The sequence below is a fragment of the Lynx canadensis genome, chromosome B2, assembly GCF_007474595.2.
Source record: "Lynx canadensis isolate LIC74 chromosome B2, mLynCan4.pri.v2, whole genome shotgun sequence".
NCBI lineage: Eukaryota > Metazoa > Chordata > Mammalia > Carnivora > Felidae > Lynx > Lynx canadensis.
The window spans coordinates 87,046,277-87,069,021 of NC_044307.1; the positions used below are offsets into that span (position 1 = coordinate 87,046,277).

General features: G+C 35.7%; 1 protein-coding gene and 1 pseudogene across 1 annotated transcript; one reads left to right on the top strand and one right to left on the bottom strand.

Annotated features, from left to right (window-relative positions):
* Positions 1–10,334: 10,334 nt before the first annotated feature.
* On the bottom strand, positions 10,335–11,245 carry LOC115514638 (annotated as a pseudogene).
* Positions 11,246–12,186: 941 nt separating this feature from the next.
* FUT9 (fucosyltransferase 9) lies at positions 12,187–14,069 on the top strand. Its single transcript, XM_032593317.1, has one exon. The coding sequence runs from the start codon at positions 12,190–12,192 to the stop codon at positions 13,267–13,269; it is 1,080 nt and encodes a 359-aa protein (XP_032449208.1). The 5' UTR covers positions 12,187–12,189; the 3' UTR covers positions 13,270–14,069.
* The last annotated feature ends 8,676 nt before the right edge of the window (positions 14,070–22,745 follow it).

Below are 22,745 nucleotides of genomic sequence, written 5' to 3' on the forward strand. Positions count from 1 at the left end.
TCATTGGTACTGGGTAGGGTATACATTTAAAAGACAGGGAGATGTAAGGAAAAATGTACTGGGTTAATCACTCTACTTTGTCATCTGTAAGGAAAAAAGTCCCATCTTCAGAGTTGGGAATGCATAGTAATATATCAGCCCAAAATGAGAGTTTGGGATTTTTGTAAAGGCTCTCTTGACCTTCACTGGCTGGCTGTTTTGGGCTAAAACCTGACAATAATCATAGCACTGGTGCTGCCAGCCAAATTATAAAAGACCATTGGCCCCAAGGAACACCAGAAAGCATGTTCTGGGAAAATGCCAGCAAACACCGTTGGCCCTGTCTATGGTATTCCCTCTGGGAAGGTACCACGTGAGCCAAGTGATGCTTGGGCTCAGTGTCAGATCTGATTGCTTTAGCTGCAGCAAAAGCAGGTAAATAGAGCTTCTAAGATGAATAAAGACAGTGACTGACAACTAGTGATTACAAGTAGAAAGAGAAGAGAGCAGATAAAAGATCAAACTAAAAAAGGTTCATCCCTGAATTGGAAAGAAATTTCAAAGAGAGTGAATGTAGAAACCACTCAAGATGAAGAAATTTGCAATGCCGGAAAAATGGCAGTTGGCCAAACAAATGTGTAAAACAGAAATGAAAGGGGCGAAAAGAGAGACATGTTTGAGCATTTTGGAGTAATATCCCTAAAGATGAAAACACTGCAGAAATAAGTCAGGGAATCCTAGTATGTGCTAGAGTGCATTCTGAGGAATATTCAGGAAAAGCATTGGGACCAAAATCTGGCATATTTTGGTGGTAGCTTTTCCAGTGTTTGGAGGAAATAAAAGAGGCTCACCCATGGAAATAGCAGAGATAATATCCAAAGGTCTTTGAGAAAGGTTCACAAACACAAATTTGATAGCATTCCAGAGATCATCAACCTGTGTCTTCTTGCCAAAAAGTAAATGGCATCTCTCCCAAAGACAGGAGGCATTTGGCTCAGATTCTAATGGGGGAAATTGTGGGAACTCAGAGCAGGAATGCCCATGAGAAATGTTCAGCGGAATGTGAAGTGTCAAGGGAATCTTTGAAAGTGAAGTGATGAATATATAAAGTTTTACAGTGCTTCGAGGCAGAATATAATCTGGTATATAGTATAGAAAGTATGAGACATATTTTTATTCTTGTAAAGGATCTTAGCCTAAAAGTCATAGGAAGCAATAAAGCAAAATAAACAATAACGAAGACAACTCCCAAAAATAAAACCGGTGCAATTAAATGATAACATTCAGTGTAATATTCAGAAGACTTTTGCAGAATCCATATGAGCATCAGGACACTAAACCCATGATGATTATGTGGAGAACAAATTGTTCTTTGAGCCTGACCAAACAGGTCAGTAATAGCCCAATTAGATACCACAATACCTTAATTCTGGGTGGGGTCTATGGCTTACATAAAGGTGAAGAGATATGTTTGATGTTTTAAGAATTTATATATATATTTTTAAATCCAATAATTATGGCATATTTGAAAGAATCAAGTAATATACTTCATGTCCTGCAGGGAATTAAAAAAAGGAGAGAAGATAATTAGCTGGGGTTTTGTTGGCTTGCTTGCTTTGGTTTGTTGCGGTTTGTTTGTTTGGATTTGTTTCAAGCACTGAAAACAATTATAATAAACATACACAAAGAGGAAATTATTGCAAGTTTATGGAGTAGCTCTTAGAGGTAAAAGAATGCCAGAAGAAGGAAGCCCAGGAAGGCGGCACCCCAAGCAGCAACTTGGAGGCATTAGTAGACTTTACTTAATTGTCCTTGTAAGGAAACCCCACTGTGATTAATCAGCCCCAAGATTTTCCCTCCTGACCCTTCCTTTCAAGTTTCAAAGTCCCAGAAAAAGAGTTTGAATGATCTGGATCCTCTGCTCAACATTGGCTAGGAAAGGGGGAAATATCATTCTCTGTAGTCCCAAAGATTGCACACAGGAGAGGAGAGGTAATATCCCAGTAGGAAATAAGGGCATTTTATCAGAAGAAGGGAGGCGATCCAGACAGTGAGAAAATGTAAACAGGAAAATAACTCTGCCTATACTTGTACAGCTTCTCAAATCATGTTAAAAAGAACTCACAAGAAATTTTAAAATAGCAGTATATTTTCATTTTCATATATGTGCTAGAGAAGCCTTTATTATAATATGCTTATAGAGTAATCTTTTGTATAAAGGGTGATACCATGAACAAGTGAAAGACCCTGTTTATAAATTTTTGTATTATATATTTATCCGATGTTATGAATAATGAGTTATGTTTTAAACTTAGAGGAAAGGTCTGCATGTGTATGTGTGTGTGCATGTGTGTGGTGTGATCAGAAATGGTAATAATTTGGGGCTCCTGGGTGGCTCAGTAGATTCGGCATCAGACTCTTGGTTTCGGCTCAGGTCATGATCTCCCAATTCGTGAGTTTGAGTCCCACGTCTGACAGCAGGAGCTTGCTTGGGATTCTTTCTCTCACCCTTTCTTTCAAATAAATAAATAAACTTTAAAAAAGAAGAAAAGAAAAAGAAAGAAAAGAAAAGAAAAGAAAGAAGAGAAGTGGTAATAATTTACATAGAAATAAGAAGGGATCTATGATTCCAAAGAATTTTGGCTAAGGTAAGAGCTCGGATTCTTGACTATAACAGAGAGTAATAATATAATAGCAAACACTTACATAGTGCTTTTCCTGGTCCAGGCATTATCAGAAGCACTTTACAAATTTTATTTTATTTAACAGGGAATAAGTCACAATGGGTGACAGTCAATTTTTTTCCTTTAACTATTTCTAACTTTACCCACTGAATTTTTTAATGATTCATTTCTTGTCTTTGGGGCTGGTCTGGCTTGATCTGAAGATCCTTAAGTGGATCCAGAATTCTGTTCCTTTACACATTTTTGCCAAGGGTGAAAAGTTTTACTGTATCAGGAATCATTTAATTATGCACCCACACAACAAATAGGGAATACGTGATTGTCAAACATATTGACTCAAGAACTCCTAAGGGCATGAGGGAAATTCTCCTCCAATCCCACATGCCTGCTAGTGTGAGCCAGAGAGGTGGGTTGAAGAATTAGGGGGGGGCTGCAATGTAGGAATAAATCCCAAGTGGCAAGTGACAAACCCAACTGTTCTGTCTTTTAAGTTTTAGGTAGGTATTGAATTTGATTTTAAATATACACTTGTTTCTTTCCATTTGAAATAAGGATTCAACACACACACACACACACACACACCAAAAAAAAAGAACTACTATTTCTTGAAGAAGGCTCCTGTTCTCTTTGGTTCACATTTCTTTCCCAATACCTTGAAGTATATTTATGACTTGAGAATCAAACTTGAACCTTTTCTATTCCAAGCTCTCTTCCATTCTTTATCACTCAGTAGAGCATTCCTACAAATGTGAATGAAGGTAGTTTCATGATGGAAAACAGAATCATAGGCACACCAAGTCCCATCAAGTTGTACTTTTACCAAAGATTGTGTTAATTTTTAATGCCAATGCCTTTAAATTATATTCTTCAATAGTACTGGAGACTATTAAAAATAATTGAAAAGTTTTAACTACATGATTTTTTGTTATAATTTGCTTAATGCTATAAATGTATTGGTATCTCAGGTGAGAGCAAAAGTAACACTGCCGTGGGTGCTTTAAAAATAGGTTGTATCGATTAGCAGTTCAAGATGTGTTGGGATCCAACTGAATTTTAGTTATGAGGAGTAGGTGAAAAGGTTCCTGTCAAGGACATGTCAGTATGGTTCCAAGAGGCAAACTTTTCTGACAGTTTCTGTACAAAGCAGGGGTCACCAAATAACTGCCCCTACTATTCAGTAATTGACCCCGACAGCAATGAAAAGCTGAGGTGAGAGGTATGCAGAGAGTTAACAAGAAGAACCTCAATACAAAACGTCCAGGAAGCAGAACACAGAAAGGCACACAGTGAAAGGAACATTGTTTCTGCCTAGTGACCATTTTTTTTTCTCATTTGGCCAAGAAAAGAGTCATGGGAATTAAAGAGTACTAGATAGATGCCAACTTTGACACGTGATGAAGAGAAGCAAAACTGGGAGATTTTGCTCATTTGGTGGTAAAATACCTGTATGTAACTGTAATGGTAATTATTCTCTAAAGGTTTACTTGTTAAACGCACAAAGACAGCAACTAAGTATATATTTCTTCAGTCACACTTGGTTCATTTTTGTTTCTCTAGTTACTAAGAATTTTATCTTGCACATAGTAGGGTCTTAGAAATCCACCCATTTGTTCATGCAACATATACAGCACGTATTGAACACCTACTATATTCTGCTGTTGAGGATACAACAGTGAAGAAACAAAGTCTTTCATAGAGTTTACTTTCTGGTATAGTCAAGATAATTACATTCTCTGGCTGCAACCTGAAGAATCAGTAAACATAAAATGTAGTGATCATGCCCCCAACAGGAACCAGATGGCCTGGGTTGTTTGACAGTGTGCTCGGCCACATATGAACTGGGTGACCCTGAGCAAGTTTCTTAACCATTAGAGGACTCAGTTTCTTTATCAATAAAATGGGATTACAGTGAGGATAGTGGTGTATATGTATGTTTGTTAACGTCAGTGCTGAGATCAATCTTTGACACTAATAAGTTTCATATAAGTGTCAGGTTTCTTGTTAAGAGAAATTGCTCTAAATTTAATGCATAGATAAGTACTCCTCAATTATGGTGTAGAAGATAGAGGCCAGAGAAATCAAGAAAATGAAACTTGAGGTGCTAAGTGCATCTCAACAGACTACTGATGTTTGTATTATTCAAAGAAGATTGTGGAAGGCATTCAGAAAGAGCAGAACGCAATGGTTAAGCTAGTTAGTCATATCTCTGGCCCTCAGTTTTCTCATCTGTGAAGAAGTGATAAAAGACCTTCTTGCTAGAGATTCTATGAAGATTAAAGGAAATGATGTGTGCAAAGTGCTTGGCACAAGGCCTAGCTGAGAGTGAGCATTTATTAAATGGAGACTATTAAAGTTGTAACCTGATCATAATGAATTGATATCACTTATGCAATTTTTGCCAATGCATTTCGATTCAGAAAGTATTTAAGGAAACTTTCAATGAGAACATTTCTAAACACCATTAAACATTGGTGCCATAGGAGGAAAAAAACCTAATTGCTGAGTCCAATCATGGATGTTAAAGGTTAGTATTACTCCATTAAAGAGGAGATCCTTCTTCCAGTAAATTTTCTCAGTCTGTAGATCCCAAGATCTAGAAAAAATTCAAAGATTGTCCAAATATTTAAATTTATAAAGTGGGATCAAATGTACATGAACCTACAAAAACCTATTCTTGAATTGTGTCATAATATATTTTTAATAATCTTTATTGCAAAATGTTTGTATTTTTACATCTGTGTTCATAAATGAAATACTTTTTTTAACTTTTTATATTTTCTTTTGGTAATAGGGTAATAATTGGCTTCATATAATGAGTTAAGCTTCTTTGCTTATTTTTCTGTTTATTAGATTTTTTTTTAATAAAAAAAATTCTCTAGTCATTGAAATGTTGATATCACTCCTACAAATCATCTAGGTCTGCTGTTTGTTTTCAGTTACCATTTATCAATTCCACTTTTCTCACTGCTATTTGTTTAATAAGAATTTCTTATTAAAATTGGCATTTTCTTATTTTTCTATTTGTGTAGATACATAACCATTCATTTCATCAGTTTTTCAAATTCATGAATGTAAAATTACTCAATATAGTCATTTCTTATTTTTTTATGTTACATCAAGAATCATTTAGGGGCGCCTGGGTGGCGCAGTCGGTTAAGCGTCCGACTTCAGCCAGGTCACGATCTCGCGGTCCGGGAGTTCGGGCCCCGCGTCGGGCTCTGGGCTGATGGCTCAGAGCCTGGAGCCTGTTTCCGATTCTGTGTCTCCCTCTCTCTCTGCCCCTCCCCCGTTCATGCTCTGTCTCTCTCTGTCCCAAAAATAAATAAACGTTGAAAAAAAAATTAAAAAAAAAAAAAAGAATCATTTACTCTTTTTGATATTTAAAATGAACTTCTTAAAAAATATAAAATAAATTGAATTTCTTTTTTCTTAATTATTCTTGCCTGGGGTTCATCTTAGTATTTTTTCCAGTTTTATTGAGTTATAATTGACATACAACGCTTTATGAGTTTAAGGTATACAACATAATAATTTGATATATGTAGATATTGCAAAACTATTACTACAATACGTTTACTTAACATTCATCACCTCACATAGTTAATGTGATGTTAGTAATCACCTCAAATTTCTGCTCTCGATTTTAATTTCAATCCCTATCTTAATTTTTTACTTCTTATTTATTTAGCTTTGGATCATTTTTCTTTGTCCACTTTATTCAGTTGACCAATTTATTAATTTCCCCAAAACTGTGCAAACCTGGTAATTTCCTTTAAAGTAGTATTTTAAGTACTTTCCACAAAATTTGACATGTAGTACCATGTCATTTAGTTATAAAGAGTTGAGATTTCATTCATATTCCTTTCTGGTTATCTCTTTAACTCAAGGGTTAATTAATAGTTTCTGGGGGCACCTGGGTAGTTCAGTCCATTGAGCATCCAACTCTTGATTTTGGCTCAAGTCATGTCCTCAGTCCTGAGACTGAGCCCTGCATTGGGCTCCATGTTGAGCTTGGAGCATGCTTGGGATTCTCTCTCTTTCCCTCTCTCTGCCCTTCCCCCATTCATGTTCTTTCTCACCAAATAAATAAAACATTTATAAGTCAGTCAGAGAAAAGACAGATATCTTATGTTTTCACTCATGTGGAATTTGAGAAACACAAGGGAAGGAAAAATAAGATAATACAGAGGGAGACAAACCATAGGAGACTTTTAAATACAGAGAATAAACTGAGGGTTGCTGGAGGGTAAGTTGATGGGGGAATGGGTTAAATGGGTGGTGACAGGCATTGTGGAGGGAACTTGTTGGGATGAGCACTGGTGTCACATGTAAGAGATGAATTACTGGGTTCTATTCCTGAAGCCATGACAACACTGTAACTTGAATTTAAATTTAAAAAAAAAAAGGTAGAGATTTCCTGGAGATTTAAGGTATAGCATGGTGACTATAGTAAATAATACTGTATCATATATTTGAAAGTTACTAAAAGAGTAGATCTTAAAAGTTCTCAACACAAGAAAAAAAGGTATATATATATGTGGGATATATGTGGTGCTCATTTCATTGTACAGTTGACCTTAAACAATGCAGGGGTTACAGGTGTTGAAAATCCACATATAATTTTTGACTCCCCAAAAGCTTAACTACTAATAGCCTGCAGTTGACTATAAGCCTTACTGATAACATAAATAGTTGACTAACACATATTTTGTATGTTATATGTATTATATACTGTATTTTTACAATAAAGTAAGTTAGAGGGAAAAAATATTATTAAGAAAATCACAAGGAAGAGAAAAATGCACTTACAGTACTGTAAAAAAATCTGCATAGAAGTGAACTTGTGCAATTCAAACCTGTGTGGTTTAAGGGTCAACTGTATATTATTATGTTGTACACCTGGAATTAATATAATATTATATGTTAATTATACCTCAAAAATGAAACCAAACAAAAAACAAATCCAAGTATATGCTATTTATAAGAAATATACCTAAAGCAACAAATTTTTAAATGACAAAAATAATACATTAAAATAAACATTTAAAAATAGTTTCTGGACATAGTTGGTAGACACTTATTTTCCTTTTGTTATTGACTGGATGGCTAACTTTGATGGTAAGTCTCAGTCTTTGATTCCAAAATTTGTCCTAGGAGTGCTCCAGAGTACAATATCCAGAATCTTTGGAGGCACAAAATCAAGCTTTACTACATAACAAATGTCATATGCTTTCAAAAAAAGCCGTATAAAAAAATGTGATTTTTTTTAAATGTTCACATAAATTTAGGTAATTAAATAAAGAACAATTTCTCCCTTTTTTTCTGGAAGGAAACATCTAGTGTTTCTTTTTTTTCCCCCAGTATTGTTACTTATTCCTTCCATAAGAAAAGCCTCTAATTAATCAAACAAACTATAATTTCTAACCAATTTTTACTTCTAATTAAACAAAAATCAAGAACAAACAAAAAAGTAAAATCCCACACCCATGAAAGGCATAACCAAAGCAGACTTCAATACTTGTCAACTATTTGGGAAAAGCAGTAAAATTTATTGTACTAAAGGAGAGGTTACCCTTTAATGAACCCCAAATTTAGAGAAATCATGTAGCATTCCCATGACTAAAAATAAATAAATATAAGTAAGGGAAGAGATACATATATTACTAAAAATTCGAGTCTATTCTATTTAATTAGGAGTATTTTGGCAGAAACTCTAATAAACATGACGACTGACAGTGTGGCTTGGGACTGCAAAAAGCAGCTTTTTACCAAAGTTAAATTTCAACTGGTTTTACAATCACATTTAGTCTGGGAGCTTAGGATAAGGACTTAGGGTGATCTCACTGTATAGTCTGTGATTTTATGAAATATTTTAATTCAAACATTTGAGCTATAGTTTAGAGTACCTGTAACATTTTAAAAAAACCACATAATGTTAATTTTGGACAACTTTTATGAAAGTGAAAATCCTTAACAAATTCTAAAGCCATAGAAAATCAGTCTGGATGTATTTCAATTGTGGAGAAAAAATAATAGGATTTTAAACTATCAAATCTATTTCTTTCCTATGAACACAGTATATATCTTTTTCCTTGAAACAATTTTGAAGCCAGTCAAACCCAAAAATAAAAATACTATTCCTATCTCAGTTGAAAATTTAATGAATCAATAATATTATCTTAGCCAACAACATGGTAAACTGCATTTTGACAGATATATAAAATTGATACGGAAATCATCTAAAATCTTTGAAATATTGGAACTGAAGGCTTTCTGCATTTATAAATCAATGACTTTTGTGTGAGAGGGACTAAGCTATTTAAAACACTGTAGCATCTTAAAATCTATAACAAAAGGGAAAAACTACTAATACTAGTTTTTATTTTTTTATTTTTTTAATATAATTTATTGTCAAAGTGGCTTACATACAACACTCAGTGCTCATCCCAACAAGTGCTCTCCTCAATGCCCATCACCCAATACTAGTTTTTAAAACTCACAAGTTAGGGGTACCTGGGTGGCTCATTGATTAAGCATCCGACTTCATCTCAGCTCATGATCTCACCGTCTGTGAGTTCGAGCCCAGTGTAGGGCGCTGTGCTAACAGCTCAGAGCCTGGAGCCTGCTGCAGATTCTGTGTCTCCCTGTCTCTCTGCCTACCCTGCTTTCACTCCGTCTCTCTCTTGAAAATAAATAAACATTAAAAATTTTTTTAAAAAACCTCACAAGTTCTAATAATACAAATCAAATTTGTCACTTTGCTGATTTTTAATTTATACCTACAATATAAATTACAACTATGTACAGCATTACAATACCATCTAAAGGAAAACAGTGATGTATAAAATATTTATGATAAATAGAATTATTGCATTTAGTGTCTTTTCTTAAAAACCAAAGTCATCAAGTCCATTAATGTCATATTAAACATAAACAATTCCAGTTCAAATTAGAGGAAATGTATACCAATACCAGCTTCTGCCAACAAAAATAAAGAAAGCCCTCCAGTTTGTCTGATTTAAGTCAGATAATCATGGAAACAAAAGAATATTTAAAATTATTTATTTTATCATTACGCATAGCAAAGGAAAGCATCACAGACTTCTTTCCTACCATAAAACTATTTACACCCATTTATTTAAAATTTTTTAATGTTTATTTATTTGGAGAGAGAGAGACAGACAGACAGACAATGCAAGCGGGGAAGGGGCAGAGAGCGATAGACACAGAACCTAAAGCAGGCTCCAGGCTCTGAGCTGTCAGCATGGAGCCCAATACCGGGCTCAAATTCATGAAACGCGAGATCATGACCTGAGCCGAAGTCAGCCGCTTCACCCACTGAGCCATCCAGGCACCCCTACACCCATTTATTTGGTTAGAAACACTAGCTAGAAGAGGTACTGGTGTATTCCATTTGTAATATTTTCTCTATAGCAAACAATTGCCTTACACTTGGAGCATGTTGAAAAAACTATTGCCTCAGGGGTCTTTTTCTTTCCGTTGAGTCTCAATCACTGAGATCTCGAGGTACTCTGAGAGAATCCTGGTGTCCTAGATGGTCTGATGAATGCATTAAAATCAAACACTGTGTTTTTGTACTCTTGAAAATACTCTTAAATCCCTCGAAATGTTGCTTGAGTTGTGGAGCTCATATTTCTCCTCCTGGCACTATGACATGTGAAGAGCACTTGTTATGAAAGCTTTGCACCAATTTTGTGTTGTTCCTTCTTCATCAGCCACTGTGCCTCCTTTTCCATTTTCTTCCTTTATTTTCTCTGTCTGCCATCTTGTGCTGCCTCAGAACTTCTTCCGCTTGCCAGGCTGCATCTTCTTCTCCTTCCCATGCTTTGGTATTTTCCTGCCAGGTATCCAAGTTGCCTAATTCAAGAGACTGACGAATAAAAGGCACATATTGTGTAGCTGTTAATCTACTAGAGAAACCTGTGCTACCATCTGGGAGGCCAAAATGTAATGGTTCTCTCTTCTTAATAATGATTCTGCGTTTTCCTTATAGTTGGTGTCATGTCCTGAAAATAGTCAGGTTCCACTTGTTCCACAGTATTTTGTTGTGTCATCACATCCCCATTCCCTCCTTCAATCTACACTTGTGGGTGTATCTTCATCCCAGGACGTCCACTCCTCAGCATCTGTCTGTTTAGGAACCGACAAATAATCAACTGCAGTTGGCAAAGTTATTTGGTCTCCACTTAACTTCCGTCTACTGCCAGATCCGCATGTTAATCTCTTTAGGAATAAAAATAGTGTTGTCGGGCAAGTGCAAACTTTAAGTAACTGAAACTGTGATAGCCACGGTGGGAATCAAAACCTGTCCCTCCGCCTCCCCCTCCCCAGGAGAGGCTCCCAGCTGCCCTGGTGCCAGGCTTGCACACAAGGCCACATCTAATGTTTCTACACTAGTTTTGATCAAGATTTCAAAATATTTTAGTGAATCTGAAATCGTTAGGCCACATTATTTTGATGAGAAGAATAATGAGCTTCCGAGGATCAGTAAGAATTTGATCCAAAGACAGTTTTGTAAACATATTACATATCTTATCTTTGTGTTCATATTCATAAGACATCAATGTCAAAGAGGAAACACTTTGAAGATTCTTGTATTTAAAAAAGTTCTTAAAAAGCTTTGATTCATCTTTTTAGTTTCAATCTACTATGATTCACAAGATTAATGCTGTTCTCTGTGGAATATAGTTTGAGAATCCATTTATCTTTATTAACTAATGACAGTTTAATGCTAAAAAAGAAAAAACCAAAAAGCTTGTTTTAATGACCCAATACCATGTAAGTGAGAATGCCTAGTAGATCCTGGGTGTACTAACAGATTACTAAAAGTATACAGGAAAAATGGTAAGAAAAAGTAAACATTTAAAATTAAACAAGAAGTTTTAATTTATTAAATTTTTGTTGTCAGTGTACTTAAATAAAAGACAAAATGAAACAAAGTAAAAAAGCGGATATCAAACCAAAAGTTGCTATTTTTTACAGGATGACTTGTGACTCACTTCGGACAGTGAAGGTAACATGCCAAGAATTCCATCTGAACTACAGAGTTGTATCACAATCTCTAAAAGCACACTAGTGAATAAGTGATTATATTAACTAGGGAATGTTCACAAATCTGATGTGGTGTCAAAGTACTAAAGATTTTAGTCATACCTTCAGTGGTGACAGTCTTTGTTATGTCATTTTTGTAGACGCAAATAAAAATATAACAGGTAAAGATGGCATTGAAGAAGATGTAACTCAGCTTGAAGATATGCTGGTACTTTTATAACAAATTCTGATTTATTATTTTTAGAGTTCAGGGGAAACTTCCTTTTAAAAGCAGTTTCTTGGCTTAACAAAAGCTCTAATTCTCTCAATGGTTTAATAACACTGAAAAAGGAAAAGACAATTGATTTTGTGATTAAGTGTATTTTGAGATGTACCACTTGTTGATCTCCAATTATGGTTAACATTTTGTCACTACCCCTCCCTATCTTTCTCTCTCTGTTTCACAGAAAAAATTATGACATCAGCATCCAAAGGAATTCTCCGCCCATTTTTAATTGTCTGCATTATCCTGGGTTGTTTCATGGCATGTCTGCTCATTTACATCAAGCCCACCAACAGCTGGATCTTCAGTCCAATGGAGTCAGCCAGCTCAGTGCTAAAAATGAAAAACTTCTTCTCCACCAAAACTGATTATTTTAATGAAACTACTATCCTGATTTGGGTGTGGCCATTTGGGCAGACCTTTGACCTTACATCTTGCCAAACAATGTTCAACATCCAAGGATGCCATCTTACCACAGACCGTTCCCTATACAACAAATCTCATGCGGTTCTGATCCATCACCGAGATATCAGTTGGGATCTGACTAACTTACCTCAGCAGGCTAGGCCACCCTTCCAGAAATGGATTTGGATGAATTTGGAATCACCAACCCACACGCCCCAAAAGAGTGGCATTGAGCACCTGTTCAACTTGACTCTGACTTACCGCCGTGACTCAGATATCCAAGTGCCTTATGGCTTCTTGACGGTGAGCACAAACCCCTTCGTGTTTGAAGTGCCAAGCAAAGAGAAGTTAGTGTGCTGGGTTGTAAGTAACTGGAATCCTGAGCATGCGAGGGTCAAGTATTACAATGAGCTGAGCAAAAGCATTGAAATCCATACATACGGGCAAGCATTTGGAGAGTATGTGAATGATAAAAATTTGATTCCTACCATATCTACTTGCAAATTTTATCTGTCTTTTGAAAACTCAATCCACAAAGATTACATCACAGAAAAGCTCTACAATGCTTTTCTAGCCGGCTCTGTCCCTGTTGTTCTGGGGCCGTCTAGGGAAAATTATGAGAATTATATTCCAGCAGATTCATTCATTCATGTGGAAGATTATAACTCTCCCAGTGAGCTCGCAAAATATCTGAAAGAAGTTGACAAAAACAATAAGTTATACCTTAGTTACTTTAACTGGAGGAAGGATTTCACAGTAAACCTTCCACGATTTTGGGAATCACATGCATGCTTGGCTTGTGATCATGTGAAAAGGCATCAAGAATATAAATCTGTGGGTAATTTAGAGAAATGGTTTTGGAATTAAAGTTTTCCATCATTTGCACACTTGGAGAAATTATTTTGATGAGCTATCATCCAAGTTTTGAGGATAAGAAGAGAGACAACATTCTGCTTTTGTGTCACAATTTATTTTTATCACTCTCTCTTGGGTAACATGTATATTTTGATGGAGATTTTTGAGAGCTCAGCATTAGCAATCACTCCCTTTGGTTTTAAATTATCCTGTATATACCTAATTATGTGCACTGAAAGTTAATTTATTCTTTGCTACCATTTGTAAACATTGTTTTCCACATTTTGGTAGTTGTTTGTAATGTAAGTTTGTGATATGATTGTTGTTTCTACATTGGTCAGCTGTTTAATCTATTTGGGAAATGAAGATGCACACTTAAAATATGAAATATTTTCACTAAATATCATAATTTCTAGTTCCAACTTTGCATAATGTAACAAAGGAAAAGCATTGGTAATTGAGTTCTAACCTCTTTGACTTTGAAGTGAACAAAGTGTATAACTGCCTCTATTTGATCTATTTTTTACCTGTTTACCACATTTTTTGTGAAGGAAAAATTATTCATATAATGAATAAGAAAGAGACTGAAGCAGAACTGTTTTATTCAGGAAACTAGTAGACTTCTCATTTATTTTCATTAAGCTGTCTTGCAAATGCAGCTACCTGTTCTCATGATCTTAAGTTAAATTATTCAAGTATTTTTACATATCCAATTTGGGGGGACTTTTAGAACCTGGGAAATAATCCTGACAACACTTAAGAATATCTAAGACAGGGGCGCCTGGGTGGCGCAGTCGGTTAAGCGTCCGACTTCAGCCAGGTCACGATCTCGCGGTCCGTGAGTTCGAGCCCCGCGTCGGGCTCTGGGCTGATGGCTCAGAGCCTGGAGCCTGTTTCCGATTCTGTGTCTCCCTCTCTCTGACCCTCCCCCGTTCATGCTCTGTCTCTCTCTGTCCCAAAAATAAATAAACGTTGAAAAAAAAAATTAAAAAAAAAAAAAAAAGAATATCTAAGACAGTTCTCTTCCCAGTCCTAACACTCATTATTATAATAAAGCAAACAATTTCCCCAAATAACAAAGGAAAAGGATGTGTATAGATAAAAATCATATTTATACATGGTACATTTATGTACAATTTTGAATAACATATCAATTTACCATATTTGTTCCCTAACCCCAATATTTAAAAGTTTCTATTTGCCATACAGACAGTCACATAGAAAAACATTTCAGAGGTTTGTCCTATCATTTAAAATAACTTAAATAAAATTATCATTAAGTTGTAAATGTAAGATGTTAAACATAATAAAAGGGGGGATCTATAGAAAACACAATGCTAACACGGAGTAAGATCTCAATGCATATTTATTGAATGAATCAATGATTGTCATTGAAAGTCATGAGAAATTTTTGTTTCCATGGAGTAACAGTTCTAGCCTAGAAATATTAACTGGAGATGATGTTTTATATTTCATTTTAGTAATTATTCATATACAGCAAACATGACCATGGCTATGAGGGCTTTACAGAACCAAAATAAATTTTTCATTACTCTAAGTTTTTGGAAAAATTCATCCCTGAACCTCCAGTTGCTATACAGCATTTTTCTTCTGTAAGGTTAAGGACTGGATATAAGCAGAAATTATTAGTAGGTGAGAAAAGATGGGATGTTAAGGAAAGCATTTCCCAAAAGACTCTTTAATGACTCTATTCCATTCAGGCCAAAAACCCAACAAAAGAATTGGGATGTTCTGATGACATCCATTTGGATCTAATTCTAATTGTCCTGCTACATGTCAACATTAGCAGTTGAACACAAATCCACAATCTTCTACATCAAATGAAAGTCAGATAGAGGTTGGGGCGCCTGGGTGGCTCAGTCGGTTGAGTGTCCGACTTCAGCTCAGGTCATGATCTCACGGTCCGTGAGTTCGAGCCCCGAGTCGGGCTCTGGGCTGATGGCCCAGAGCCTGGAGCCTGCTTCCAATTCTGTGTCTCCCTCTCTCTCTGCTCCTCCCCCGTTCATGCTGTCTCTCTCTGTCTCAAAAATAAATAAACGTTAAAAAAAAATTAAAAAAAAAAAAAAGAAAGAAAGTCAGATAGAGGCAAACTTCAGTTCAGTAAGTACTCCAGACTCCCTTGTGTACGAATGGGCTCTCTGGAACACTAGAAGGATTGGAACAGAGGAAGATTCCTGCATTAGATGGAGAAATATTTGATCCTCAAGTTCATTTCTTACCCATGTTGAACAGGTCTTTTGTGTCAGGCAACACCCTAACCAGAGATAAAGATGAGCAAGGTACTATCACTGCCCTATAGGAGCTTACAATTCAGTGGAGAGATACACAGAAGCTTTCTTTGAGCCTATGTTTATGCACATACTACTCTCAATGGAGTTGATTTGAGTCACTGCTGATTTAATGAAAATGAGGTAGCAAATTTCCCCAGTTGCTTAGGGATTTGACGTATTTCTGAGCTGCAAACTTTGTTTACTCATTTGATCCAGTTTTGCTTCCCTCCATATTATCTCTTCTAACCACACTGCATCAAGAAATAGTATGTTTGTGTGGATGCCCTCTTACATAAGAACAGATCTCCACCCACATTTATTTCATCATGTTAAAACAGTCTAATTCATATATTTACACTTACTTTGTTATCTTTTGGGCCTGTAAAAAGCATAGGGATCTAAACAGGATGCCTGGCTAACAAGTTTAGCAAGCATCTGCTTCTTCAAAAGTAGAAATGCATTCATCGTCATGACAACCCATCTTTGTTATGGTGGGTGCTCATGATTTCAAAGAACTGATAAACCTGAACACATCGCCTCTCTTGTCAACTATGAATTTGGTCTCTTTTGTAGACTGTCTATGATCACCTGTTGATAATGTGACCCAAGCCAAGGTAATAACACCAAGTGACTAACTGGCACATCTGTCTATAGAAAACCTGTTACCGACTCCCAGAAGTTTAACTTTTCTGAATTTGAAGTGCCAAAATGAACGAGTCAACTTACCCCATCCGTTATGGTCCCATTTATCCATAGGTTTTAGGGCTAGATGGCATTATAGCAATGTTTACACGCCAATTCCTTTATTCTACTTATGAGTAAATCAGATCCAGAGATAATATTTATGAAAGAAACATGTTCACACACACATATCACATACACACACACACACACACACACACACGCAGCTACTGCCATGGCCAAGATTGGAATGTAAAGGTGCTGTATCTTTTAATTCTATATTCTTTTCTTCGAATTCTCACCTAACAAAAGAAGTATGTTGCAACTCCTAAAAATGTGAATGCCTTATTGGTATAAGTAGGGCCTGTGGAATGGTACACTCTATGTGGAAGCACTTTGACTTTTGAAAAAGTACACAGTAAATAAGATATCAAACTTGTTAGCATTCTTTCTGTCTTAAATATTTTAGGAGTTGTGCTTGGACAGAAGGAAATGGGCTTTCACCACATGTTAAGTGAAATGCAACCCTCACGATGGTATATGGTTCTCAGACACTTTTTAAATAAATCCTCTGGATTGTAACTCTTTTAGAGGATATCTCATGGTGAAAGATATTGATTCAACAAAATTAACTTGCCATTGGTTATAGAAACAAATAATTATGCCAGAGGATAAACTGTGGATATAAAAAGAGAATAAACCATTTAAAAAGTTTTATTCCAAAATATCAAAAATCTGTTACTTTCAATGGTCTGAATATTTAAATGTTAATTATTGTAAGACTTACTGGTAAGAATATATAAATAGTAATCATTATAGGTATTTGCAGTAAGAATGTATAATGAATTCTTCATACCCAGCAGTATTATACTCTGAAAAAAGACATGACAGTCATATTCTATGACAGTCATAAATTTTACAATATGAAACAGCAACAGGAAAAAAAAGTTATCCTAGTGGGAAACCAATATCAGCTAAAATTTGTGCATGTACTACATAAGTCCTGATAATCCTAGAATGTGCATAAATGTTTTCTGTTGTGAGGGCTTAGAAAGCTTAGAGCACTTGAGGTGTGAAGTGACAGAATATTTAAGAATTATTTGCTGCGGCTTTACATTCTTGCCTCCAATTGGAGGTTAAATATGGAAAGAATAGGAAGCTATACTATTAATATCTTTTTGCATGCCTATTTTCAAACTAGATTCCATGAGTCTTAAGGTAATCACCTAGAAAATGTCTTGCATGAAGTAATATTACCAAAACAAGATTTGGGTCCTTTCATTATGACTTTGTGCTTAACCATATCTTTGAGTTCCCTTGAACTCTGATCTCATATAGAGGAACTTCTTAATGAATTAATTCCAAGCAAACTGTTAGATATGCAGACTTCAGGATCTAAAAGATAAGCACAGTGCCTAAAACAGAGGAGGCAAATATTTGTTCAATGAATAAGGAAATTGTTTTGGGGATCATGCAGAATTTTTTTATGTGTGATAACAGTTCCAGCTTATTGACATCAGTTAGAGGTTGTATATGATATTTATTTCATTGTTCAGTTTACTGCTTGGATGCAAAGGAAGGCTTTATGTCCTTCCAATCTTATTGCATTCTAGCACCCCAAAAGAAGTAACATCTCAAGAAAGATTTAAAAGGATTGGAAACATGTTAACATTATATTCAAATGTTAATGCCAGCTGTTTCTAATAGGAAAGACACCTGGTATTTGAGGAGAATGTAAATGCAAGCACTGTGAAGGGCATGTATTTATTACCAAACTATGCACGGAGAGAAATCCAGTTTCCTTCCTCCCTAACTGCACTCGTTTGTATTGCAAACATCAGTCAATTCAGATGATATTCTTTTCGGGTTGTCTCTCATCTAAAGATTTTGTAGCATTTTGCAAATGGGCAAGCTCAACCAGTATCCAAAGTGGTCTCCCTTTCAGTAATTCATGTTGAATGCATCCATATTCATAAACATTATACACAGCAGGTAACAGAACAAAAATGAGAGAGAGCCTACTAAACCAGAAATATGAATAATGCTACACTGGGTTATAGGTTCAACAAACTATAGTTTTGAGAAAGCCACCTAACTTTTCTGGACCTTGTTGTTTGCCAAGTTCCTTCTGGCACAGTTATTCTCTCATCTAAGATCTAAACTGATATATGCATATGTTTGCAAATGAAATTCCAATGACCATATAATTTTTTGGAAGTAAATGTTCCAAACGGATTTCCCTCTTATTTCTCTAAATAGGCATTTAAAGTATAAAATTGATTATCTAAACTAATATATGGAAAAACTTAATCCAATACTTGGAATATAGAAAGTGCTCAATTGACTAAATTTCTTCCTTTAACTACTTCCTTTAACTAACTTCCTTTAACTAACTTCCCCTTCCTTTAACTAATTTCCCCCTACCTCATCTTTTGCAATTCATGTACTCACTACCCACTAAGACCTTAACTGCCCATAGAAAAGCAACCATATAACGAGCATTATTTTAAAATAGTATAGATTTTTCTATATCACCCACATTCTTATTACAATAATCTAAAACTTTTTTCAATACAAAAATTTCAGGGAGGCAGAGGAAGGCACATTGCAAATCCCCAGATGACAATAAAACAGGGAGCGGATATTTGAGGAAGCCAGATTGACTATATCTAAACAATTTAGTTACTCTTAACTCATAGTTACTATATATTTTTCATTTGATCTACTTTGAAAATATTGTAAAAAATAATTTAAAAAGAACCTCTCCAATTCCAGCTGCCTTTTCAGTGTTACTGAAAAGCCTTGTTCCTGGGTCAACAGACCTAGAATCACCAGAGGTCATTTATGAACAATACTGATTCCTTGATCTTGCTCATGTAATTGGAATCTCTTTAAATAAGTTAAAAAAAGTAGCATGCTTTTGATCCTTTTCCTAAGTTATTCTGCTCCGTGCTATAGTTTATAAGCCATCCTAAGCCAGTCAGCAGTCAGCATTTCTCAACACACCTATGTCACTGGAACTTCTTGGATCAGTTGCATAAGAATCATTTTGAAAAGTATAAATAATATACAGTTTCTGATTATCTGGTCTGAGATGGGAGCTGGAATCTGTATTTTCAAAATATCCCCAGATAGTTCTGATATGCTGCTGTCAGGTTTCAGGCCTGTGTGTTAGCCACCTGTAAAACGGAATGTATTCTTTTGCTTAACCGATACAAGCTAATGTCTTTTTAAAATTCACCTGCAATGTTAACGTCCTTTTTAAATTCACCTAGAATTTTCCCGAGTATGTCAGTGAAGTGTTTTCTCAACTTCAAGAGCCAAGACATTCTATATGCCTCATCATTTCATACATGAGCATGGTACTGACTAATCCCTTGACTTGGGACAGGTTATCTACAGTCTCCAAATCTTCTTCTAAGTTGTGGGTGGTTCATTCATAGCAGTATTTCTCAAGCCTAGATGCACATGTGGATCACCTGGAGAGGATTTAAAATTGTGGATGCCAGATCTCCAGAGATCTGATCTGATCGGTTGGAAATGGGACCCAGAGACAAACAATTGTAAACGCTCTGTAGATGATACTAATGTGGGGCCATCTCTGGAAACCATCAGTCTGCACAAAAGACCTGCTCAATCTTGTCCTGGAGAAATTATTAGGAAAAGCAAAGTATATATACCTGGAGAGCATATCTCTCTTTCTCTTTTTAGGTTCTAAATGCATGTTTGAATTTGTAACATGAAAAATTGGACTGCCCAATTACTAGGATCCTTTACAACCATAAAATTTTATTCTTCTTTGATCTGCTAAGGAGCTGTATATGTTTAAGAGAATTTATTTTCAGTGTCCCAAAGTCTTTGTTTGATGGGTAGAAAAGTAATTTGCAACTGGCCTATAACAATGAGCTATCTGTAGCACATGGATTTTTGATGACCCAGATTTACAATTGAATCCAAGCTCTGCCTGTATACAGGCACTAACTGTGTACAACTAACTGTATACAAATTATGTGACTCCTGTAAGCCTCAGATTTTGCATCTGTAAAGTGGAGGTAGCATATTCCTGATGCATATTTTTGTGAGGACAAATGAAATAACACTTAAGTGAAGAGAAAATATGTTCAGTGAGTATCATTTATTATAATAAAAGATCATTGTGGGGAACTCCAAACTGTCTCCACAATTTCAGTTCCCAAACTGAAGATGTTAATTAAGCAGACAGCTTAAAAGAATCGCTGCAAATTTAAGTAAGCCAAAGGAACAACCTTCAGGATAAGAGAAACAAATAAATACAGTGTGGAAGCATGCATTCACATCTTCTGTAATTGCTAAGTACTGGAAGGGGTGTGGGGAGCTGGACTTGGTAGCACACAGGCATTATTTGCATCAGTACACACATGCTCCATTTCTTAAAATAATTGGATCTCCAGCAGGCTTAATTTCCCCTCACTGTTATGAACAATCCGTAAGTTAACAGTTAATTTAGCTTATTATTAGTTGGCATAGCTCATGTCACAGAATGGAGTAGCAGGAAGATTCTCAGAGGTGATTGGCTGGTAAGGAAAGAGGCCCAGAAATATTCAACAACCTGAGTTCCTCCACATGAGCTTGGCCACAGAGCCAGTTAATGACATAAGTTAGAAACAGAATCAGGTCCTCATCTACTTTTCCTAAAGTTAAAAAAAATTCTAAAAGTTACTTTAAAAATGTTAGAGTATAAATTCAATAAACAGGAATGTATTTGTTTAGTGGTGCAGAAATAAAAATAATTCCTAGCCAGACTGTAAGACTACTCTAATTGCTAATTGCATAATAAAATTTTGACATGACTAATCTCAGCTGTTCATTTGCACAATTTCTAAGTTATACTGTAATAAAACAAAAAAGTAAACTTAAGGAATTTTTTATATGTATGTGTGAAAAAAATGAATAACTTTCAAAATAGTAGTTTAAGTAGTTCATAATCATCTCACTTTAAAGAACATTAGAAACATTTATTTCAGACACATTAGAAAATTTCAAAAATTACTTTTCTGAGTTATCTGACAACCAAATTATTGAATTTCTTGTATACACAAAGAACGTTAAATTAGAGCTTGCTGGAATTTCATTAGGAGAAACAAATATACATTTTATCTGAGAAGTTTTCAGAGTGATTTTTTTTTTCAGAGAAGTATGTTAACTATGCTGACTCTTACACACAAGGCTGCATTCCATTTTGATTAATGAAGGTGCAGGAGATAGAAAATCAGTCTCCACAGATACGGTACCCAGACTAACTTAACAACCCCACACTACTCATTGTGCAAGAAATACGTGCCAGAATTACAACAGTGCATCCCCCATCTTGGACTGGCCTCATTAGCCACCTTCAGTCCCTCGGATGAGACAATCCTGAAGATGTCTTCCTTGTCCAAGGCCAGATTGCCAGAAGAGAGCTTACTATCATCTGGGATGGGATATGTGTCTCCAGGGACGGTAATGAGATCAGGCCTTCCAAATACTGGCTTTCTTCTTTAAGAGCCTTAAACAGACCAAGAATATCTCATTCTATGTAAAGGCAGGAGCTGTCTCCTTTTTAGGTAATAGATGACCTATCTTGGATATCTCATATATTATTTTAAAATAATGAATCAAAGGACAAAGACTATCATACTTGAGAGCAGGAGTTGATTTACGGGGGGAAAAAAAAACATCATTTAGCTCATAGATGCTTTACATTCAAAACAATGAGAGCTCTTGTGCTGGAAGATGAACAGGCTATATAGCATTGGAAATGGAGATAGAAAAAAGTAGTGAAAACAATGACATCTTTATTACTCTTAAATAAAAATTTAAATCTCTTGAGCTATCAGCATGATGGCAGCCTTCAAAATCAGTATATTTATTCACGTGGACCTTTTCCCCTCCCTCTTTTTTATTTTTTCTTTTTTTTAACTTAAGATTGGATTTGGTAGGAGACAGGGTTAATGGAGTAATTGTGACGAAATAAAAATAACATTTTCATAAATCATATGTGAGATGAAGGTAAAAAGTAATGGTTGCTGGCGGGAATGCAATAATTTGAGAGAAATTATTGAGATTAATTATTGGAATAATGCGGTTTATTCTGAATCTAAAACAACCTAAAAACAATCTAAAAACCTAATAGAGGGTTTTAAAGGGAAAAAGTAAAGAGTTAACAAGTCTCAATGTAGATTCAAGTTCACAAAGCTGCAGAAAGGAAGAAAAGAGTGGTAAACCAAGGATTCGAACCCAAGCTTCAGGTGTCACAATCCATCGCACAATCCACTAGCTTTTGCAGGAGAGGTGGGGGGAGGTCACTGACATCTCATGTGTCAACAGTGTGGTAGACTTTACATTACAGTCACTTCATAAATCTTGATTTCTTGATTAGACATTCTGGTTTAGTTAGCCTGGCACGGAGCATGGGCTGCCATATACTCTTCTAGAATATTCCTTCTTTCCTCCTTGCTCTCTTCCATGTGGCCATGTCACTGCTCTGGGAGCCATAAG